The sequence below is a fragment of the Paroedura picta genome, chromosome 4, assembly GCF_049243985.1.
Source record: "Paroedura picta isolate Pp20150507F chromosome 4, Ppicta_v3.0, whole genome shotgun sequence".
In the NCBI taxonomy this organism is placed as follows: Eukaryota; Metazoa; Chordata; class Lepidosauria; order Squamata; family Gekkonidae; genus Paroedura; species Paroedura picta.
In genome coordinates, this window is record NC_135372.1 from 39,017,405 (window position 1) to 39,035,951 (window position 18,547).

The following is an 18,547-nucleotide window of genomic DNA, read 5'->3' on the forward strand; positions in this document are numbered from 1 at the left end:
ATGCCAATATTAAACCTGTTCCTGGAGCACCTGATGCCTCAGTTTGTCTGACCAGGGGTGGAACTTGTACCCTGGATATGTTGGATATGATAGTGGATATGATAGTGGCTGAAGCAGGAAGGCAAGGAAGACTAGTACGGAATTCCTACATTTTCATTTGTATTTTCACGCGTGAGAAGCACACAGGAGCAATATTACTTGGACCAAAGGGGACCACTCTATCATCTAACTGTATCAATATTGTGATTTTAGGTTTGACTAGATTCCTCACTTAACTGCTCTCCAAAAAAATGCTGTTTCTGGCAGCAGGCAGCCTTGGGAAAGCTGCGTGGTTTGCTTTTCAGAAGCAGATTCTCCCCATTTCATTCTTCTTCTTTCAACACAAGCGGGGAGGAGGAGAGGCTATGTTTAGGCATAACAGAAGATGTCCCTCTCTTAAGTATTTATTTTTGGTTGCCAGAACAGCTGAAACGAGTATCTCTGTTGTTGCACCTGCAGGATTTTTGACACCGCTTCAAGTTTTAAAACCTACCAAAGAGTCTTCGCACGAAGAGTCTGATTTCTCTCATCACCTAAAATATGTTCCAAAATCCAAAATAGCTTATGGCTTCTGTTCCATACAACTTGGGAAGTGCCTTGTCTTGAGAACAGGGAAGAGGCCGTCTAGTGGGAGGAAGGGGAGTGGAGTAGAAAAGCGAGACAGTGAAGGAGCCCTGCAAAGGCTATAGAGTTCACACTCCTCTCAGCTCAAGGCAGTGACTGTGTTTTCGATCGGAAGGAGAAACAGTCAGGAATGTTTGATAGCAGAATACTCAGAAAACACAGAATATTAGCAGTAGATCTTTGGGCGTATATTTTGTTCAGGCAAATGAGTGCACCTTAGTGTGACTTCTTAGAGGCTGCTGTGAGTGTTTGTTTTTGGATACAATTCAGCTGAGAAGTTTTGTGCACCTCTCTCCAAGAGCACCCTTGCCTTCCTTGCAGATAGTTTCAGAGGATGGCCATGTTGAACTGCAGCAATAAAGCTGATTTGAGTCCAGTAGCACCTTGGAGGACAACAGGATATTTGGGGTATGAGCTTTCGAGAGTCCAAGCGTCAGTTTGGTGTAGTGGTTAGGAGCGCAGACTTCTAATGTGGCATGCCGGGTTTGGGTCTGCACTCCCCCACATGCAGCCAGCTGGGTGACCTTGGGCTCACCACGACACTGATAAAACTGTTCTGACCAAGCAGTGATGTCAGGGCTCTCTCATCCTCACCCACCTCACAGGGTGTCTGTTGTGGGGAGAGGAATGGGAAGGTGAATGTAAGCCGCTTTGAGACTTCTTCGGGGAGAGAAAAGCGGCATATAAGAACCAACTCTTTTCTTTCTTTCTTTCTTTCTTTCTTTCTTTCTTTCTTTCTTTCTTTCTTTCTTTCTTTCTTTCTTTCTTTCTTTCTTTCTTTCTTTCTTTCTTTCTTTCTTTCTTTCTTTCTTTCTTCTTCTTCTTCTTCTTCAGATACATATTTGATAAAGGGAGCTTTGATTCTCATAAGAGTATGCCCTGAAAATCTTGTCCATCTCTTAAAGTGCTACAGAACTTGAACCTAGCCTTATTTATTAGATTAGATTTTATATATTTATTAGATTAGATTTGGCAGCCTGTTTTTAGCATTTTTAAAGGAGTCGTAATGCTGCTTCGAATTAAGCCTTTCTCAACTTTTTTACCCTTGAGAAGCCCCTGAAACCTTCTTCAAGCTTGGAGAAACTCCAGAAGTTGCTCGATTGTGTAGAATATGGTTGGGATGCATAGCGGTGTACATTGCTTACCGGAGCCTCTCCCATTCCGACCCTCTTCAGGCTCAATATTGGCCATTTCGGGAAGAGAGGGTTGGGTCAACATGATCATATATGGTCATATCACCTGATAAATGTTTAACAAATTTTAAAAATATATTAAAAACTAACTAACTCCCGCCAATCAGGAAACCCTTCCAGAAACCCATCAAGAAACCCTGGTTCACGAAACCCTGGTTGAGAAAGCCTGCTCTAATCCATCTGTCAAATGTAAACTGCATTGAAGATCAGGTGTATACTAAAAGCCAGGTAGGAGGAGGACAGAATATTCTGCATATCTGTGAGGTTCACCACACATGTGCAAAACTCTAATATTGTGCCCCCACCTTTAAATAAAATCCCCTGAAAAACTAGGTTGCCTTGACATCTGAATTCCTATGAAGCCACCTCACAAGATTTTGGATAGGAAGGCAGCCATTGTGGAGTCAGGTATCTCTGCCACACATTCTGCTGCAGGGAGCAACTTTGAACATTTACTGCCATCTCCGAATCATCAGGCATCCCAGCTGGCACACCAGGCTTGCTAGAGAGCATAAGGTTGACATAAAACAGGAATGATACAGATAACTCAATAGTTATAACAAACATACAGTGATAACATCAAACAGCATAGTAGAACGATAGAACATTAAAATAAAGGGAATTATATATCATTCCATAGAATTATAGAACAATGGGGAAAACATTAAATCAACACATACTGATATCCCAGTGGATTGGACGGATCTGCAGTGATTGCCATAGGAGGGAGGCTCAGGGGGCAATGGGAAGCAGTGGTTTGACCCCAACCAAATGCCTAGTGGAGGAGCTCCCTTTTGCAGTCCCTGAAGAACTGTTTGAGTTCCGTTAGGGTCCTGATCTCTGGGAACTCGTTCCACCAGCTGGGGGCCATGATGGAGAAAGCTCTGACCCTGGTTGAGGTCAAGCAAGCTTCCTTGAGGCCAGGGATCACCAGGAAGTTGGAGGTAGTGGAGCGTAAAGGTCTTTGAGGGGTGTAGGCAGAGAGGCGATCCTTCAGGTATGCTGGGCCCAGACCACATATGGCCTTAAAGGTGATAACCAAAACCTTAAGCCTGATCTAGAATACTACTGGAAACCAGTGCAGCTGCTGGAGGATGGGCCAAATGTGGGACCACCAAGGTGTTGCTGTGAGGACCCTGGTAGCTGCGTTCTAGACCAGTTGTAGTTTCCATATGAAGATTAAGGGCAGGCCTGCATAGAATTCAGTCTAGAGGTGACGTTGCGTGGATCACTGTGGCTAGGTGTTCAAGGGCCAAGTAGGGTGCTAGTAGTTTGGCTTGGTGAATGTGGTAAAATGCCAGCCACGCTGCTGTCATGATCTGAGCCTCCATTGAGAGGGAGTCATCAAGAATCTCACCCAGGTTCCTGGCAGAGTGGGCCACTGATAGCTGCACTCCATCCAGGATGGGTAGACGAACTTCCTCGCTTGGGCCCTTACTGTCCAGCTAGAGGACCTTCATCTTCTGACTCTGTCAAGGTTGGGTTAGGGTCATGATTGTGTATAAATTGTTTTTTTTTCCTGGGGTTTCTCAGTTCAGTTCTGCCTCTTGTCCCACCATGCCGATCTCACTTTTTTCCGCTGCTCCAGACAGACAAACGTTCTATCATGATCTACCCCACAAGGCTGTTGTGTCAATGGTGACCCCGGCCAAGCTGCTTGCCCTGCCGCATCCCCTGTGAAAGGGTTGTTCAACCCCCAAAGGGGTCCTGGCCCCCAGATTGAGAACCACTGGTCTAGATCCCTCTTTTCCATCCATGTAGGGATAATGGAACATAGTATAAACAGTTTATGAATGGCAGCCTAGTTTATCCACGTAACCTTTATAAAATATGGCCCATTTTGCAGATGGAAAGCTAGCCTTCCTTTTTCCTATTGTTCTTAGTTGCATGTTTGCTGAAACTATTTTATTTCAAATATATATGTATTACTGATCAAGAAAAAAAAATTCCTCCTCTTGAACAATGAACATTTGCCTTTATTTTAGTGCAAATGTTAAGACCTGTATTTCCTTTACTCTCTCAAAATTCAGAACTGGGGGTGGGGCTGTGGCTTGACATCTGCTGGCCATGCAGAAGGTCCCATGTTCACTCCCCAGCATCTCCGCTCAAAAGGACCAGGCAGTAGGGGGAGCTCAGCCTGAGACCCCGGAGAGTCGCTCCCCATCTGAGTAGGCAGGACTGCCCCTGATGGCCTGATTCAGTATAAGGCAGCTTCATGTGTGTTGAGATGGAATTCTTAACTTGTTGGCTACCTCAACCGTGTTGTCTCCTAATCTGAAAATAAGAGCTGTGTCAAGGCTGACCTGCCTTAGTCTAGGTGATCTGTTCCTCCACCACAAGCCTGAGATCTTGGAGCAAGCTTCCTTGTGCTAGTGTAACCAAGCTTATCTTGGGTTTCGGCCAGTAAACAGGCAGTGACATACCATAAAGCAATATACAGAAAAAGGTTTTAAAAACAATATAGTTCCAGTGGATAGTTCAAGAGTACGGAAAATAGCAAAACCTAAATGCCGTGTAAGTTTTCTGCAGTAAAAATCGTCTTGAAACTCTAACTCAGTCCAAGCCAAGCAGCAACTCCATTATAGATATAGCAAAAGCAGGCATCTGGGATGAGTGAATTAGGAATAGGATGGGATTTTTCTGGTAGAGCAGGCAATATTTTATAGAAGAGGCAGGCCTGACCTCTCCCAACCGATCATCCCACCATCTGCAAGGAGCCTTCTAGAAAATGAGCAAGTTCTCCCCTCCTCTCCTAGTGCGCTAATTAGTAGGCATGGTAGAGTAATGGTAGGAAGGGGACAACACCTGTTGTTGGCTGAATATGGCAGAGGATAGGTCTTGCGCACGGAATAAGATGGCTCATCTCCTTGGCAAGCCATGATTTCATTATTCATGAGAAATCCACACACCCTCCTACGATGCACGCCTGATTGTCCTATAGAAGTGCATTTTCAGTGAGTGGCTAGTGTCCACAGTGCATTTTGCCATGAAGAAATGTTGATACAGAAAAATCATTCAACAGGAGCATGTTACCTTTGCTCCCATGGAAAGTGATGATTTCCTTTTCGGGTGATAGGATTACATTTGAGTGCTATTTGATGTTACTTTGGAATCCATTAGAGACCTTAGTCCTTGTCACGCATAATGAAAATCCTTTTACTCTTCTTCATAAGAATGGTCCATTTGTACAGTGATTGGGTGAATGCCTTTTAAACATACCATGCGTTAAAATATTGATGCTCCCAACACCTGGTTGTGTTTTGAGAAGCTGACTCTTCCTTGCCTAGCTTCACATTTTCAAGGTATGATGGGGGCTCCTGTTTTGACTAACGCTTTGTTCTTTTCTGAAAGCTGCCCGCGATTGCCTTCCCACAAGGGGGGAAATGACTGTTGTCTACTCAGAGATGTGACTATGAAAGCTGAACTGCTGAGTGTTTATAGAGGCAGTGTCTGTGCATTCCACATTGCTTTGTAGCTTGCACAAAATGGCACTTTTTTGAGGGAAACCAGTAAGCGCTAGAAAGCCAGGATAAAAGAGTGCATTTTGCAATGTGTTTCTGGATGCTAAGCCCAAAGAATTAAAAAAAGGAGAAGTTAATCTGGTACCAGCCATCAATTTATTCTGGGCAAGCAATGCTAGATGACATTATTGATGGTTCATCATGACAACGTTGGCTTGAAGAGTTCCTGTGCCTCTTGGAGCCTCTTCTCAGAATCCTGAGCATTTTTCAAAAGCTAATCCTTGTGGCGACAGGGAGAACTTCAAGATGGTGGCATGGCCGACAGATTTTAAGGCCCAGAGGCTAATGACAACTGCCATGTATTCTCAGGCGTGAAGAACTTGGTGTTTTTAAGCCATGTTGCCTCAGGGGAGGGGCTGTCCACAATTTTGACATTAGGAGAAAACCTCAAGGTCATTGGCTGGCATGTAACATTAATTGCTACATTTGGGAGACTGATAGGGGTCAGGAGAATTTTCGGAAAGGACAATCCATTAGAGAACTTTAGAAAAGAACGTTGGAAAAGGACAGTACTTAGTAAGACGGAGAGAAATTGGGGGAAAGGAACAGAAACTGAAGAGTCTTGAAGGAGACAGAGGAATTACAGATTTCAGAAAAGATACTTCAGAAAGGAAATGAGCTAAAAGATGGAGATTCTTGAGGAGGAGGGGGAAATACATTAAATGCAAAGATGGAAGGAGAATTAGGACACGGCATATAGAATTGCAGGTAGAAAAGCGTTTCTGAAAGTAGGTTGCAGCTGGATTAGAAAAGACAATAATGAGAGAGGGAAAGAAAATGAGAATGTCAACGTATAGTTAAGATGGTTTTAAAAAGAGGGTTGGCATAAGGGGCTGAGATAACAAGTACAAGATCAGAGGTAACAAATAGAGGGTGCCAACCAAGGTTGTGAACCAATCTAAAAAGGGCAGAAGGTAGCACTGAAAGCAGCAGGGGCATAAATCTATGAATGATTTGTTGTTGTTGTTATGTGCGAAGTCGTGTCCGACCCATCGCGACCCCATGGACAATGATCCTCCAGGCCTTCCTGTCCTCTACCATTCCCCGGAGTCCATTTAAGTTTGCACCTACTGCTTCAGTGACTCCATCCAGCCACCTCATTCTCTGTCGTCCCCTTCTTCTTTTGCCCTCGATCGCTCCCAGCATTAGGCTCTTCTCCAGGGAGTCCTTCCTTCTCATGAGGTGGCCAAAGTATTTGAGTTTCATCTTCAGGATCTGGCCTTCTAAAGAGCAGTCAGGGTTGATCTCCTCTAGGACTGACCAGTTTGTTCGCCTTGCAGTCCAAGGGACTCGCAAGAGTCTTCTCCAGCACCAGAGTTCAAAAGCCTCAATTCTTTGACGCTCGGCCTTCCTTATGGTCCAACTCTCACAGCCATACATTGCAACTGGGAAGACCATAGCCTTGACTAAACGCACTTTTGTTGGCAGGGTGATGTCTCTGCTTTTTAGGATGCTGTCTAGATTTGCCATAGCTTTCCTCCCCAGGAGCAAGCGTCTTTTAATTTCTTTGCTGCAGTCCCCATCTGCAGTGATCTTGGAGCCCAGGAAAATAAAATCTGTCACTATCTCCATTTCTTCCCCATCTATTTGCCAGGAATTGAGAGGGCTGGATGCCATGATCTTTGTTTTCTTGATGTTGAGTTTCAAGCCAACTTTTGCACTCTCCTCCTTCACCCGCATCAACAGGCTCTTTAGTTCCTCTTCACTTTCTGCCATTAGAGTGGTATCATCTGCATATCTGAGGTTGTTGATATTTATCCCTGCAATCTTGATCCCAATTTGTGACTCCTCTAATCCCGCATTTCTCATGATGTGCTCTGCATACAAGTTAAATAGGCAAGGCGACAGTATACAGCCTTGCCTAACTCCTTTCTCAATTTTGAACCAGTCAGTGATTCCATGTTCAGTTCTCACTGTTGCTTCTTGACCTACATATAAATTTCTCAAGAGACAAATAAGGTGCTCTGGTATTCCCATCTCTTTAAGAACTTGCCACAATTTGTTGTGCTCCACACAATCAAAGGCTTTAGCATAGTCAATGAAGCAGAAGTAGACGTTCTTCTGGTACTCCCTAGCTTTCTCCATGATCCAGCGTATGTTGGCAATTTGATCTCTAGTTCCTCTGCCTCTTCGAAATCCTGCCTGTACTTCTGGAAGTTCTCGTTCCACATATTGCTGGAGCCTAGCTTGTAGGATTTTGAGCATAACTTTGCTAGCATGAGAAATTAGTGCAATGGTGCGGTAGTTTGAACATTCTTTGGCATTGCCCTTCTTTGGGATTGGAATGTAAACTGACCTTTTCCAATCCTGTGGCCATTGTTGAGTTTTCCAAATTTGCTGGCATATTGAGTGTAGCACTTTTACTGCATCGTCCTTTAAGATTTTGAATAGTTCAACTGGAATGCTGTCACCACCACTAGCTTTATTGTTGCTCAGACTTCCTAAGGCCCATTTGACTTCACATTCCAGGATGTCTGGCTCCAGGTCAGTAACTGCCCCACTGTGGTCATCAGGGATGTTAAGCTCGCTCTTGTATAGTTGTTCTGTATAATTTTGCCACCTTTGTTTAATCTCTTCTGCTTCTGTGAGGTCCCTACCATTTTGGTCCCTTATCATACCCAACTTTGCATGAAACGTTCTCTTCATATCTCCAATTTTCTTGAAAAGATCTCTGGTCCTCCCCATTCTATTGTTTTCTTCTATTTGTTTGCACTGTTCATTTAAGAAGGCATTCTTATCTCTTCTAGCTTTTCTCTGGAATTCTGCATTCAGTTGGGTGTATCTTTCTCTTTCTCCCTTGCCTTTCACTTCCCTTCTCTCCTTAGCTATTTGTAAAGCTTCCTCAGACAGCCATTTTGATTTCTTGCATTTCTTTTTCTTTGGGATGGTTTTAGTTGCTACCTCTTGTACAATGTTGCGAACCTCCATCCATAGTTCTTCAGGCACTCTGTCTATCAGATCTAATTCCTTAAATCTATTTGTCACCTCTACTGTGTATTCGTCAGGGATATGATTTAGTTCATACCTGAGTGGCCTAGTGCTTTTCTCTACTTTCTTCAATTTAAGCCTAAATTTTGCAACAAGAAGCTCATGATCTGAACCACAATCAGCTCCTGGTCTTATTTTTATTGACTGGATAGAACTTTTCCATCTTTGGCTGCAGAGCACATAGTCAATCTGATTTCTGTGTTGACCGTCTGGTGATGTCCATGTGTAGAGTCGTCTCTTGGGTTGTTGGAAAAGAGTGTTTGCTATGACCATTGTATTCTCTTGACAAAATTCTACCAGCCTGTGCCCTGCTTCATTTTGTACTCCAAGGCCAAACCTGCCTGTTATCCCGGTTATCTTTTGGCTTCCTACTTTAGCATTCCAATCCCCCATGATGATAAGCACATCATTTTTTGGCGTTGCTTCTAGAAGGTGTTGTAGGGCTTCATAGAACTGATCAACTTCATCCTCTTCAGCAGCAGTGGTTGGGGCATAGACCTGGATCACTGTGATGTTGAATGGTTTGCCTTGGATTCGAACTGAGATCATTCTGTCATTTTGGGGATTGTATCCCAAGACTGCTTTTCCTACTCTCTTATTGATTATGAAGGCTACTCCATTTCTTCTGCGAGATTTTTGTCCACAGTAGTATACCTGATGGTCATCTGAATTAAATTCACCCATTCCTGTCCATTTTAGTTCACTGATTCCTAAAATGTCGATGTTCAGTCTTGTCATTTCTTGTTTGACGACGTCCAGCTTGCCTTGATTCATGGATCTGACGTTCCAGGTTCCTATGGAATAAAAATCTTTACAGCATCGGACTGTCTTTTCGCCACCAGTTACTTCCACAACTGAGCGTCCTTTCGGCTTTGGCCCAGCCGCTTCATTCATTCTGGCGCTACTCGTACTAGCCGTCTGCTCATCCCCAGTAGCATATTGGGCACCTTCCGACCTGAGGGGCTCATCTTCCGGCGTCATATCGTTATGCCTATTGGAACTGTCCATAGAGTTTTCATGGCAAAGATACTGGAGTGGTTTGCCATTGCCTTCTCCAGTGGATCACCTTTTGTCAGAGCTCTCAGCTATGACCTGTCCGTCTTGGGTGGCCCTGCACGGCATAGCTCATAGCTTCACTGAACTACGCAAGCCCCCTTGCCACAACAAGGCAGCGATCCTTGAAGGGGGAGGCAGCGATCCTTGAAGGGGGTATGAATGATTTATGTTTTACCAAAGTCTTGAAAAGTATCATTTCCTTCTTTCAGACCCCCCAATTCCCTCCAGAAATAATGCGTCCTTATTGCTCAGCCCTATTCATTGACACTAACTTCCATCCATAAGCTTCAGTCTCTGGATTAGGCCCTGCTGAATTATGTTTTTAATGCAGATAAGAAATCTGATGCTAAGAAGGGCGCCATGTCATGGTAGTTTCCCCAATGAAACTAGATGAATCACTCACCTTTTCAGCCACAGTAACTTGTTTACATAACTTGGGCCACATATCCCGCATGATATAACAAAATGACATTGAATTATATGACATCGAAATTCTAAGATTTATTTGTCTGCTTGTACCTTTGTGCCGTAAAGTTCCCTTAAAATGCTGGGTTTTATTTTGGTAGAAACCTGTGTGTTTAAGCACCGAATAAATTTGGGGGGGGGGGGGGTTGTATACCTTCATAGGGTGAGGTTTTCCTGCATTATGGTTTAACCATAAGCGAATGGATTTGCACTCGATGCGCCATATATCAGCATCTCATTCCAAATAGCAAACGTTACGACATCCATCTTCCTAGCTTGGGAAACTCAGCTGCCATCTGGCCCCATTTCTAGGCTGTGATTTTTGAAGACGAAGAAGAGTTGGGTTTTATACCCTACTTGTCAGTACTTGGAGCCTCATATAAGGTGAGGAGGAAGGAATGCAGTTAGGTTCATGTCCAGTATCTCTTTGCAGGCCAACCATAGATTTAGACCAGGGGTAGTCAACCTGTGGTCCTCCAGATGCCCATGGACTACAATTCCCATGAGCCCCTGCCAGCATTTGCTGGCAGGGGCTCATGGGAATTGTAGTCCATGGACATCTGGAGGACCACAGGTTGACTACCCCTGATTTAGACTATAAGCCTTCAAGAGTCAAAGTTCCCTTTGCCAGAGACGAGAGGGGAACAATCCTTGAGTGTCGGCTGCTGGAAGAAACAGACCTGCATAGAAAGTGCCGGCCTTTGCCTTTCACTTCTAGTGAAAACATGACACTTTTTTGTTTTTTATTTTTGCAATGCGTGTTAACGAATAGGGTAGAAATAAAGATGCTTCTCCTGAAGAGCAGATGAGTAGCAACTTGCACTGCAGTGTGAAACCTGAGGGAGGGTGGGAGTGCGAACATGAAGAAGAAGAAGAACCCACAGGAATATATTAATCACCAGGAAGAGGCCTGGTAAGTGAGGAAGGAAGAGTCCAAATCTAGAAGTTAATGACTTGGGAACGGCGCCTTAGGAAAAGAATGTTTTTAGAGTGTGCTTTTTAAAACTGAGCGCCTGAACCAGCAAGTGCCTCTTGTCAAGGGCAGACAAGGCGTCACTTTCCTCACAACCTTGCCCGAGTTTGTGAGTTTGCTGTACAGAAAGCCAGAGACTGGCGATTAACTGGGGCAAAGTGAGAAAGTATTGGAAAGCAACAGCTCTGCGCTGAGATTTATGAGCATCTGTCCCTTAGGCCTTGGACTGAAATGCCAAATTATCAGAGGCATTCAGGGAGACACCAGCAGGCACTGACACTTTCCAGCAGGCAGTCTTGTTCCTGTCATGTCTGCCCACACCGTACGATTTCCATGCATAGTGCAACTGCATGAATCATGCGTGCATTTTGTTACCACCTCCCAGGCTGGATGATGGTGTGTTTCTGAACAGCGAGTCAGTGACACAGAAGCATGTATAATGAGACCAAACTAGACTGTAGCTTATGAGATAGCCCTGTACGGCTTGAGAACTGAAGCACCTTTTTGTTCCTATGGTCAGATCCTATTTTTCAGTCGTTCGTTCTCTTCCAAGGGCTGCCAAAAGTGTCAGTGGTCTGTACAGTTGTTAGTGCGTGTATTGCAGTGAGAAAAGTCATCTTCCATTGAAAAGTCATCTTCCAGCTCTTATTTTGGTTACTTTAGTGGCCGCTGTACATATCTTATCTTGCACTTAATGAATGAGCGTGTGTCATAATCAGACCTCTGAAGAAGGCCCTACATAGGCTGAAATCTGTCAGGTCTATAGTTGATTTATATAGTGCATATTAAATTGCTCTTGCAATAGCCTATGGTCTGTGTATGTATGTTTTTAATTTTTAAAAGTGTTTAAGTTGTGCACAATTAAGGCCATATAATTTTGTAATTAACTGATGTTATACAGACACTTAATCTTTTAAGGCCCTGACTGTTTCCAGTTTTTTTTATTCTGTGGTTCCAGATTTTATTTATTTATTTATTTATTTATTTATTTATTTATTTATTTATTTATTTATTTATTTATTTATTTATTTATTTATTTATTTATTTATTTATTTATTTATCTCTTTCTTCCTTTCGCCCTGCCCTGCCCTGCCCTGCCCTGCCCTGAGGCTCAGGGCGGTTTACATGGAACTGGAATAAAAAGAGTACAGATAACATGATAAATTGAACAGTAGTGAAAGAGTCATAACAGGAGAACAGTAACATAATGGAGCAAACATAGTGAGAACATCCAATTTTAACTGTAACATACTGATGGCCCCGTCGGATGGACATGTCGGTGGTGGTTCTCATGAGAGTGGTGCTCAGGGGCCAGTGGGAACTTATTGAATGCAGGTTGACCTCAACCAAAAGCCTGGCGGAAGAGCTCCCTTTTGCAGGCTGTACGGACCACGAATTGTCATTTTCCTTCATAGCTGCAGGCCATGGGCATGCAAATCCATACTTACCTGGATCTCAGTCCCCTTGTAGTTGATGTCATGAGATACCGCAGGCAAGCCCGATCTCGACAGTTCTCAAAAGCCAAGCAGAGCTGACCCTGGCTAGTATCTGGATGGGAGACCTCCGAGGACCACTAGGGGTCATGATGCGGAGGCAGGCAATGGCAAACCACCTCTGAATGTCTCGCGCCTGGCTGCCAGACAATCCTCGGATCTCCCGGCTGTACTACACACATGCCATAAGAGAGATAATGAATAACCCACCCATAAAGATGCCCTCTTTTGGAAACTTGAAAGAAATTCCACAGCCTTTAGACAACGGGTAGCAGCCACAGGTCTGTCTCACGAAAGCAGGAGACATAGTGAGGAGGAAGAAGTGCTACTAATGGAATCAGAGTGCTCCGTTGCAGACCAGCATGGAGGCTTTTAAATTTCTTTCGCATTGACATCTCCACCTTCTGAAGACAGAGATTGGGGGGGGGGTGTTCCCCTACTTTCCCCAAATCATTGACCATTGCCTTTAGCTTCAAAAACAGCAGTGGTTCTGCCATGCTGTGGAGGTACATCCCATGTGAAGCAGTTTGCCATGTTCTGTAAGATTTGCCTTCTCGCTTCCCTGTTCGTTTTCTCTTACATGTAGACTATACAGATCTGGGAGACACAACAAAACTCAGGTCCTACATACCCTCAGTTAAGCCTTCACAGGCAGCTTTGTGGGCCATCAGCGGCATCTGTAAGCAGTTTCCTTTTAAGAAGCATCAGTGTGATATAAGTGTTTCCTGTTTTTTAGCAGGGAGCCATAAAGCAGCTTGGCAGTACATTTAAAATATATATATATCGTAGAGGCCTCCTTAATGGTCCCCTCCTGAGCTTTTCTCCATTGCTTAGCATAGTAGAGATGGCGTTTGTATGTCACTCTGTTGGCACTTTGTTTAGTAACGTTCAGTGACCGTGCTTAGCGAAATGGCTCCTTAAAATATTTCAAGTGGGTGGTTTATTTTAGTGGTCATAAACTAAGTCTCTTCTGGCAGAAGGATTAAAGATTCTCTCGAAGCCTAATCAAAATTATGGTAATACATTTTCTCTAAACTATTTAGCGTTCCACTGTTCTAACAGTTTCTGAAGGGAGATTCTTAATGTTTGCTCTAAATTTCTAGTTGGATGTAAGGATTGACTTTTTTTTTTTTTAACTAAAGGGCAATTATGAAGCTTAGTTTACACACCCAGGACCTTTTTGCGTCTGTATTGGAAAACAATGAAAACCATTCATATTCCTTGCCTCCTTCCACAGCCCACACTACTTGCGGTTATTTTGTTTTTGTCAGCGATCTTGAGTAACATTTTTTTAGGCTGCTTTCTTGCGGACTGTTTCAGAGGCAGCATTTGAAAAGGAGCCGTCCCGTAATTAACTTCTCTTTTCAAGCTGGACTTCCAGACTGAAAATCATTGAAATGGGGGAATCGGCAGCACCTAACGAACCTTTCCAGAAGGCCCCTGCTACAGCCCTGACGTTTTTTTCTTCTTTTGCAGGAATCCAATGTGCTGATTGCTGCTAACAGTCAGGGTACAATTAAGGTAAGTTTGTCTGCTTGGTTCAGTGTTAAAAGAATGACTGTTGGGAGCAGCAAGGTCATGAGCATTGGGAGAGCACTTCCCTCCTGCAGGTGTTTATAACTTAAAATGACTTATTTGCCTGCTGCACGCTGGAGAGGTGAGATTAGAGAGCTGAGACCAGAGGTGTCCAATTAAGAGGCAGGTGTGGAACGCAGCCAGTGTCCACTTGGCACTGCCAGGAGACCTCTGCAGATGGGCTGCAGTGCACAATCGGAGCAATGAAACACCCGCAGCCATTGTGTCCCACACGAGGCCCTGCTGTCATCGTCTGTGGGCTAGTTGCCTATCATGCAGACCAATGTGCAGAAACTCCTAGAATGCTAAGAAGGAAGTAGGCGTTCCTAGACCCTCCCTTGAGATAGGACTCTGTGTACGCATTGGAGAAACACAGGGCATGTTCCTTATTCTGTGCTGTTCTGACAGCCGGGATAGCAGTAACAATCTGAACTGATTTGTGGTGAGCTTTGCATGCTTTTTGCCACCCTTCTGGAGTTGTTTGGTCTTTTGTCTTTTCCGTGCACGTTTTCTGCGTCGTTTGAATTTGAAACCGAAAATAATGAAGGAAGCCATTTCTTCTGCATTGTCCTTCTATTATGGTGCAACTTAGTGTTTTAACTCCTATTGTGCTTCTTGTGCTTAAACTTTGATGGATACATGAAGTTGACTTGAGACCAGTGGTCCTGGAAGGTCACTCAGTAGTGTCTCTTCAGACTGGCAGTGGCTCTCCAGGGTCTCAGGCAGAGGTCTTTCTTACATCACCTGTTGCCTGGTAGCTTTAACTGGAGATGCTGTAGGACTGAACTGGGAACCTTCTACAGATGCTCCACCAGTGAGCCATTTTCCTTCTCCCACAGCACTGATTTTTCAAGGATATTGCTTCCATTGCAGCTTTCCACACCACCTATCAGTTTATTGGAGTCTTCTTTTGCTTTGATGGTATAGGTGAGACCTGGAGAAGACCCATGGATGGGTTCCAGGTGTTAGATCAAGTACAGTGTAAAGCAAAAGAACAACTAAGCTGCAAGCTAGAATGATTTGCCTGTGATCATAGTTTGGCCAATTCTAGATCCATTGTACCTGAACTCCTTTGGGGAATAAGCATGAAAGGGTTTTGTGGTGAAGAGTAATCATTAAACACTCTTCTTTTTTGTAAACACAATTCAAATGTCTCCCCTTTGCAATGGTGCTCTATTCTAGTTTGCTCTCCTTACTGGCCATACACCTTGCTGTACGTTTGCCCTCCTAACCTGTACTGGAGCGGGGAGCCTGCCTAACCCAGAAAACAAATGTACTGAGCCCAAAGACTCGTTACAGTGAGTGCAAGAATCAGCAGACAGCTTGATCCATCCTGTCAGAGTTCTAGACTTGAAGGCAAGCAAACTCCTGTTTTAGAAAGTTTCTTTATTCTCAAGCAAAGACATCAGCAGGAAGCACAGGCAGAACTAAAGGATTCGCATATATAAAACACAGGCACATCCCCTTCCCTCCCTCCCATGGGAAGGTGATGACTCGGGTTTCAAAGGAAGACCCAGCATTCCTACAATCTGGGTGCTAGGCACAGCGAAGCGAGGGAGTCTAAGGGGGATGGTATGGCACAGCTTTGTTATGGGAAGCTCCAGTCATAAAACACAAGCTAGAGAATTCAGCCTTGAGGTGCGAACAGAAACAGGAACTGGGAAACATCACAGGCCAGGCAGCTTCAGACATCAATCACAGAAATCACTTACAAACCATGTGGCAGAATAACTGGGATTCTGACACATGTGTGCCATCTCCACTAGGAAGAGAACCATTTTGGCACGGAGACGTTGCAGTCTGCCACAACTGTGTTTTGAATAATATCCCCTAGATTGTGCCAGAGCTTCTCAAAGCTATCCCTCATGGTGGTACCAGAAGAATGGAGTAAGGGAAGGAAGGGAACCAGCCCACTTTTAAAGGAACCAGCCAGATGCCATGTTCGTTGAATCACATTTCTGCCCCATTCCCAGTCCTGTGCAAGTGTGCATATACTAGATGCGGGCATATCCACTAACCCTTCTGAGTTTGAATCTCAAAGGCGGTAGCCGAGGGGACTTGTAGATTGGCCTGGAGCTAATGGCGGAGGTGAAACAGAGTCAGTCTTCCATAGGAGGAGTCTTCCAAAGGAGGAGTAAGGAGGGAAGTTATTCCACCATGTTCTATCAGTGGTGGCCAGCTGTTTCCCTCTGGTCCCTAGCGGGGGTACATGGGGGGTTGCTCTGCCATCGTGTTCTTGCTGGATTGTATTCTATTAATTGCTGCGTTTTAGGGTTTTTTTTTTTTTTAGGGGATTGTATTTTACTTATTTTATCTTGTAACCCGCCACGGGCCAGCTTTGCCGAGAGTGGCGGGCAATACATTTAAATAATAATATTTATATTAATTGGATTATTCTCCTTTTCTTTATCAGGTACTGGAGCTGGTATGAAAGGCGTTCTCACTCTCTCTCAAGGCATGAGATCCATGATTGTGCTTTTTGTCCGGGATTTTCAGTGGGGCACCAAGCTGAAGCTAACTTGCTCTTCCTTCTCAGAGTGATCATATTTCGGGGGGTTCTTTTTATGTATTGACACTCTTAGGACGTCTTGGGGCTCTGGGAAGTACAGTGAACTCAGTACCATCGCCATGGGCTCGTGGACGCTGATGATGGTTCTATGGCTTGTATGATTTTTTTATGATGGGGGGAGGGGTTTGGAGGGAGGAAAGCGAATCCTTAAATCCCTTCAAAAGAAATCCTGAAAAAGGAATGACCGAAGTTGATCGAGCCTCGCGTGGAAACGAAACGTCGCTCTGTTGATGGATATTGGCGGTGAGTTCGCTTTTGTGCGTCAGGAACGGTTCAAAGGCCTCTGTTACGGAGCCGTCTTCTGGATTACTACTTTTTAGATTTGAGGGCCTCAAGTAAAACAAAAAATGTTTAGCTTTGCTTTGATTTCAAAAAAGAACAAATTACGAGTCCAAGTAAGTTGACCTCTCCAAAGATTTGAAGCTCTTTATAGGACCGACCAGAACAACCTGTGAGACTGATGTGTAGAGACAGTTACGTGAAGGCATGCAGAAGGCTCCTCTAACGCCGGGTCCACATTCTTCATCGACCACCTCTCTTGCCTGCCAACTGAGCAAAGGGTACCAGCACTGATGTGGATACATGCGGATCGGGACTGGGTTGGCCACCACTTAATTATCGCCCTTCCCCTCCCCCCCCAAACACCCAGTGGGCTATCAAGCTGTCATGAAAGGATGCCGTTGTGTCTCTGTTGATCTGAGTTATGTTGAGATGGTTCAACTGAAGGCAAAAGGTAGCTGTGCTTAGTCCCACAGGGTCCAGTTTGCTCCCCCACCAACCCGCCCGGCCACCTCCGTTCTGTGACACTTGTAAAAGCCAAGCATTTTTCAATGTTGTAATATATTTTGGGGGACAGGCTGCGCTAGCCTTATTTTTTAATAACCACGCATACACTTAATTGTACAAGTGGAGAGAATGGGGGAAATAAAACTGTGATTCCAAACGTTATGTTTTGTCAGGTTGCCGGCCAAAAGGTTAAAGGGGGTGTGGGTGTGGCTGGGGGATTCTCTGCTTCTGGGCCCAGAGGTGGTATGCCCAGTGCCGTGGATCGGTGGAATTTTTAAATGCTTACCCAGGGGGATGGCAACGTGATGGACCACGAGCACATTCCTGCGGCCTGCTATGACTTTAAGGCACTTCTGATGATCCCAGTTTTCATTTTAAAGCAAGCTCGTTTCTCATCTTATTTGTCGAAGGAGACTTTTGTACCTATCGTTCCCCATTCCACCCACTCGGGTGGAAAGAAGAAAATTGGCAATACAGAATAGATAGAAAACACGTTTCCGAGTCCATCTGCATATCTAAGGTGTCAAGCTGCCTTGTGCTACAGAAGATGTTTGACGCTTCTCCCACTCTTCTGCATTTGCCATGCACATGAAGGAAGGGCTTCCACATACGCAGCTCACTCAGATAATTGATAATTGTCCAGGTTATTCATGGGTACCTCTTTAAATATTGTTGTTAGCAGAATTTTAGGGTGTTTTTTTTTTTTTTTACATGTGCCTATGCAGCAATGAGGGGGTAAAAATTCAAAATGTGAAAGCATTGTTTCTGAGAATTCTCGTAATTCTGATGATCCCAGTTTTCCCAATGGGTCCCACTTCTGCATTAGTGACCATTTGTTTTTCTCCAGTTTTGTATCATGTGACTTTCTGAAGTACCTGATGTCATTCTGTATGCTATTCTATGTTACTCTCCACCATATCGTCAATGATAGTCCTGTTGTGTAGATTGTTAATAGTGTAGACGAGGGGTGGCCGAACTGTGGTTCTCCAGATGTCCGTGGACTACAGTTCCCATGAGCCCCTGCTAGCATGACAATGCTGGCAGGGGCCTATAGTAATTGTACTTCATGGACATCTGGAGAGCCACAGTTTGGCCACCCCTGGTTTCGACAGATCTGATGTAGAGAGATGGTAACTTGCTGAAATATGGTACCCTGCAGGAAGATGGGCATTTGGGTGAATGGCTTATATCATTACCAAGTGAGCTAGAAGCATCTGGGTGTCCATGACATGAACGATTTCCGCTAACAGCAAGAAGGGAGCACT

General features: G+C 44.4%; 1 protein-coding gene across 2 annotated transcripts in view; it reads left to right on the forward strand.

The window, feature by feature from the left end:
• Positions 1–17,444, forward strand: part of COP1 (COP1 E3 ubiquitin ligase) — a 181,186-nt gene extending 163,742 nt beyond the window's left edge. For both annotated transcript variants that reach the window (XM_077332509.1, XM_077332510.1), the window contains exons 19-20: positions 13,829–13,873; positions 16,341–17,444. In XM_077332509.1, the coding sequence (XP_077188624.1) occupies positions 13,829–13,873; positions 16,341–16,358 (63 nt within the window). In that variant the 3' untranslated portion in view covers positions 16,359–17,444. The remainder of the gene's footprint in view (positions 1–13,828; positions 13,874–16,340) is intronic.
• Positions 17,445–18,547: the final 1,103 nt, after the last annotated feature.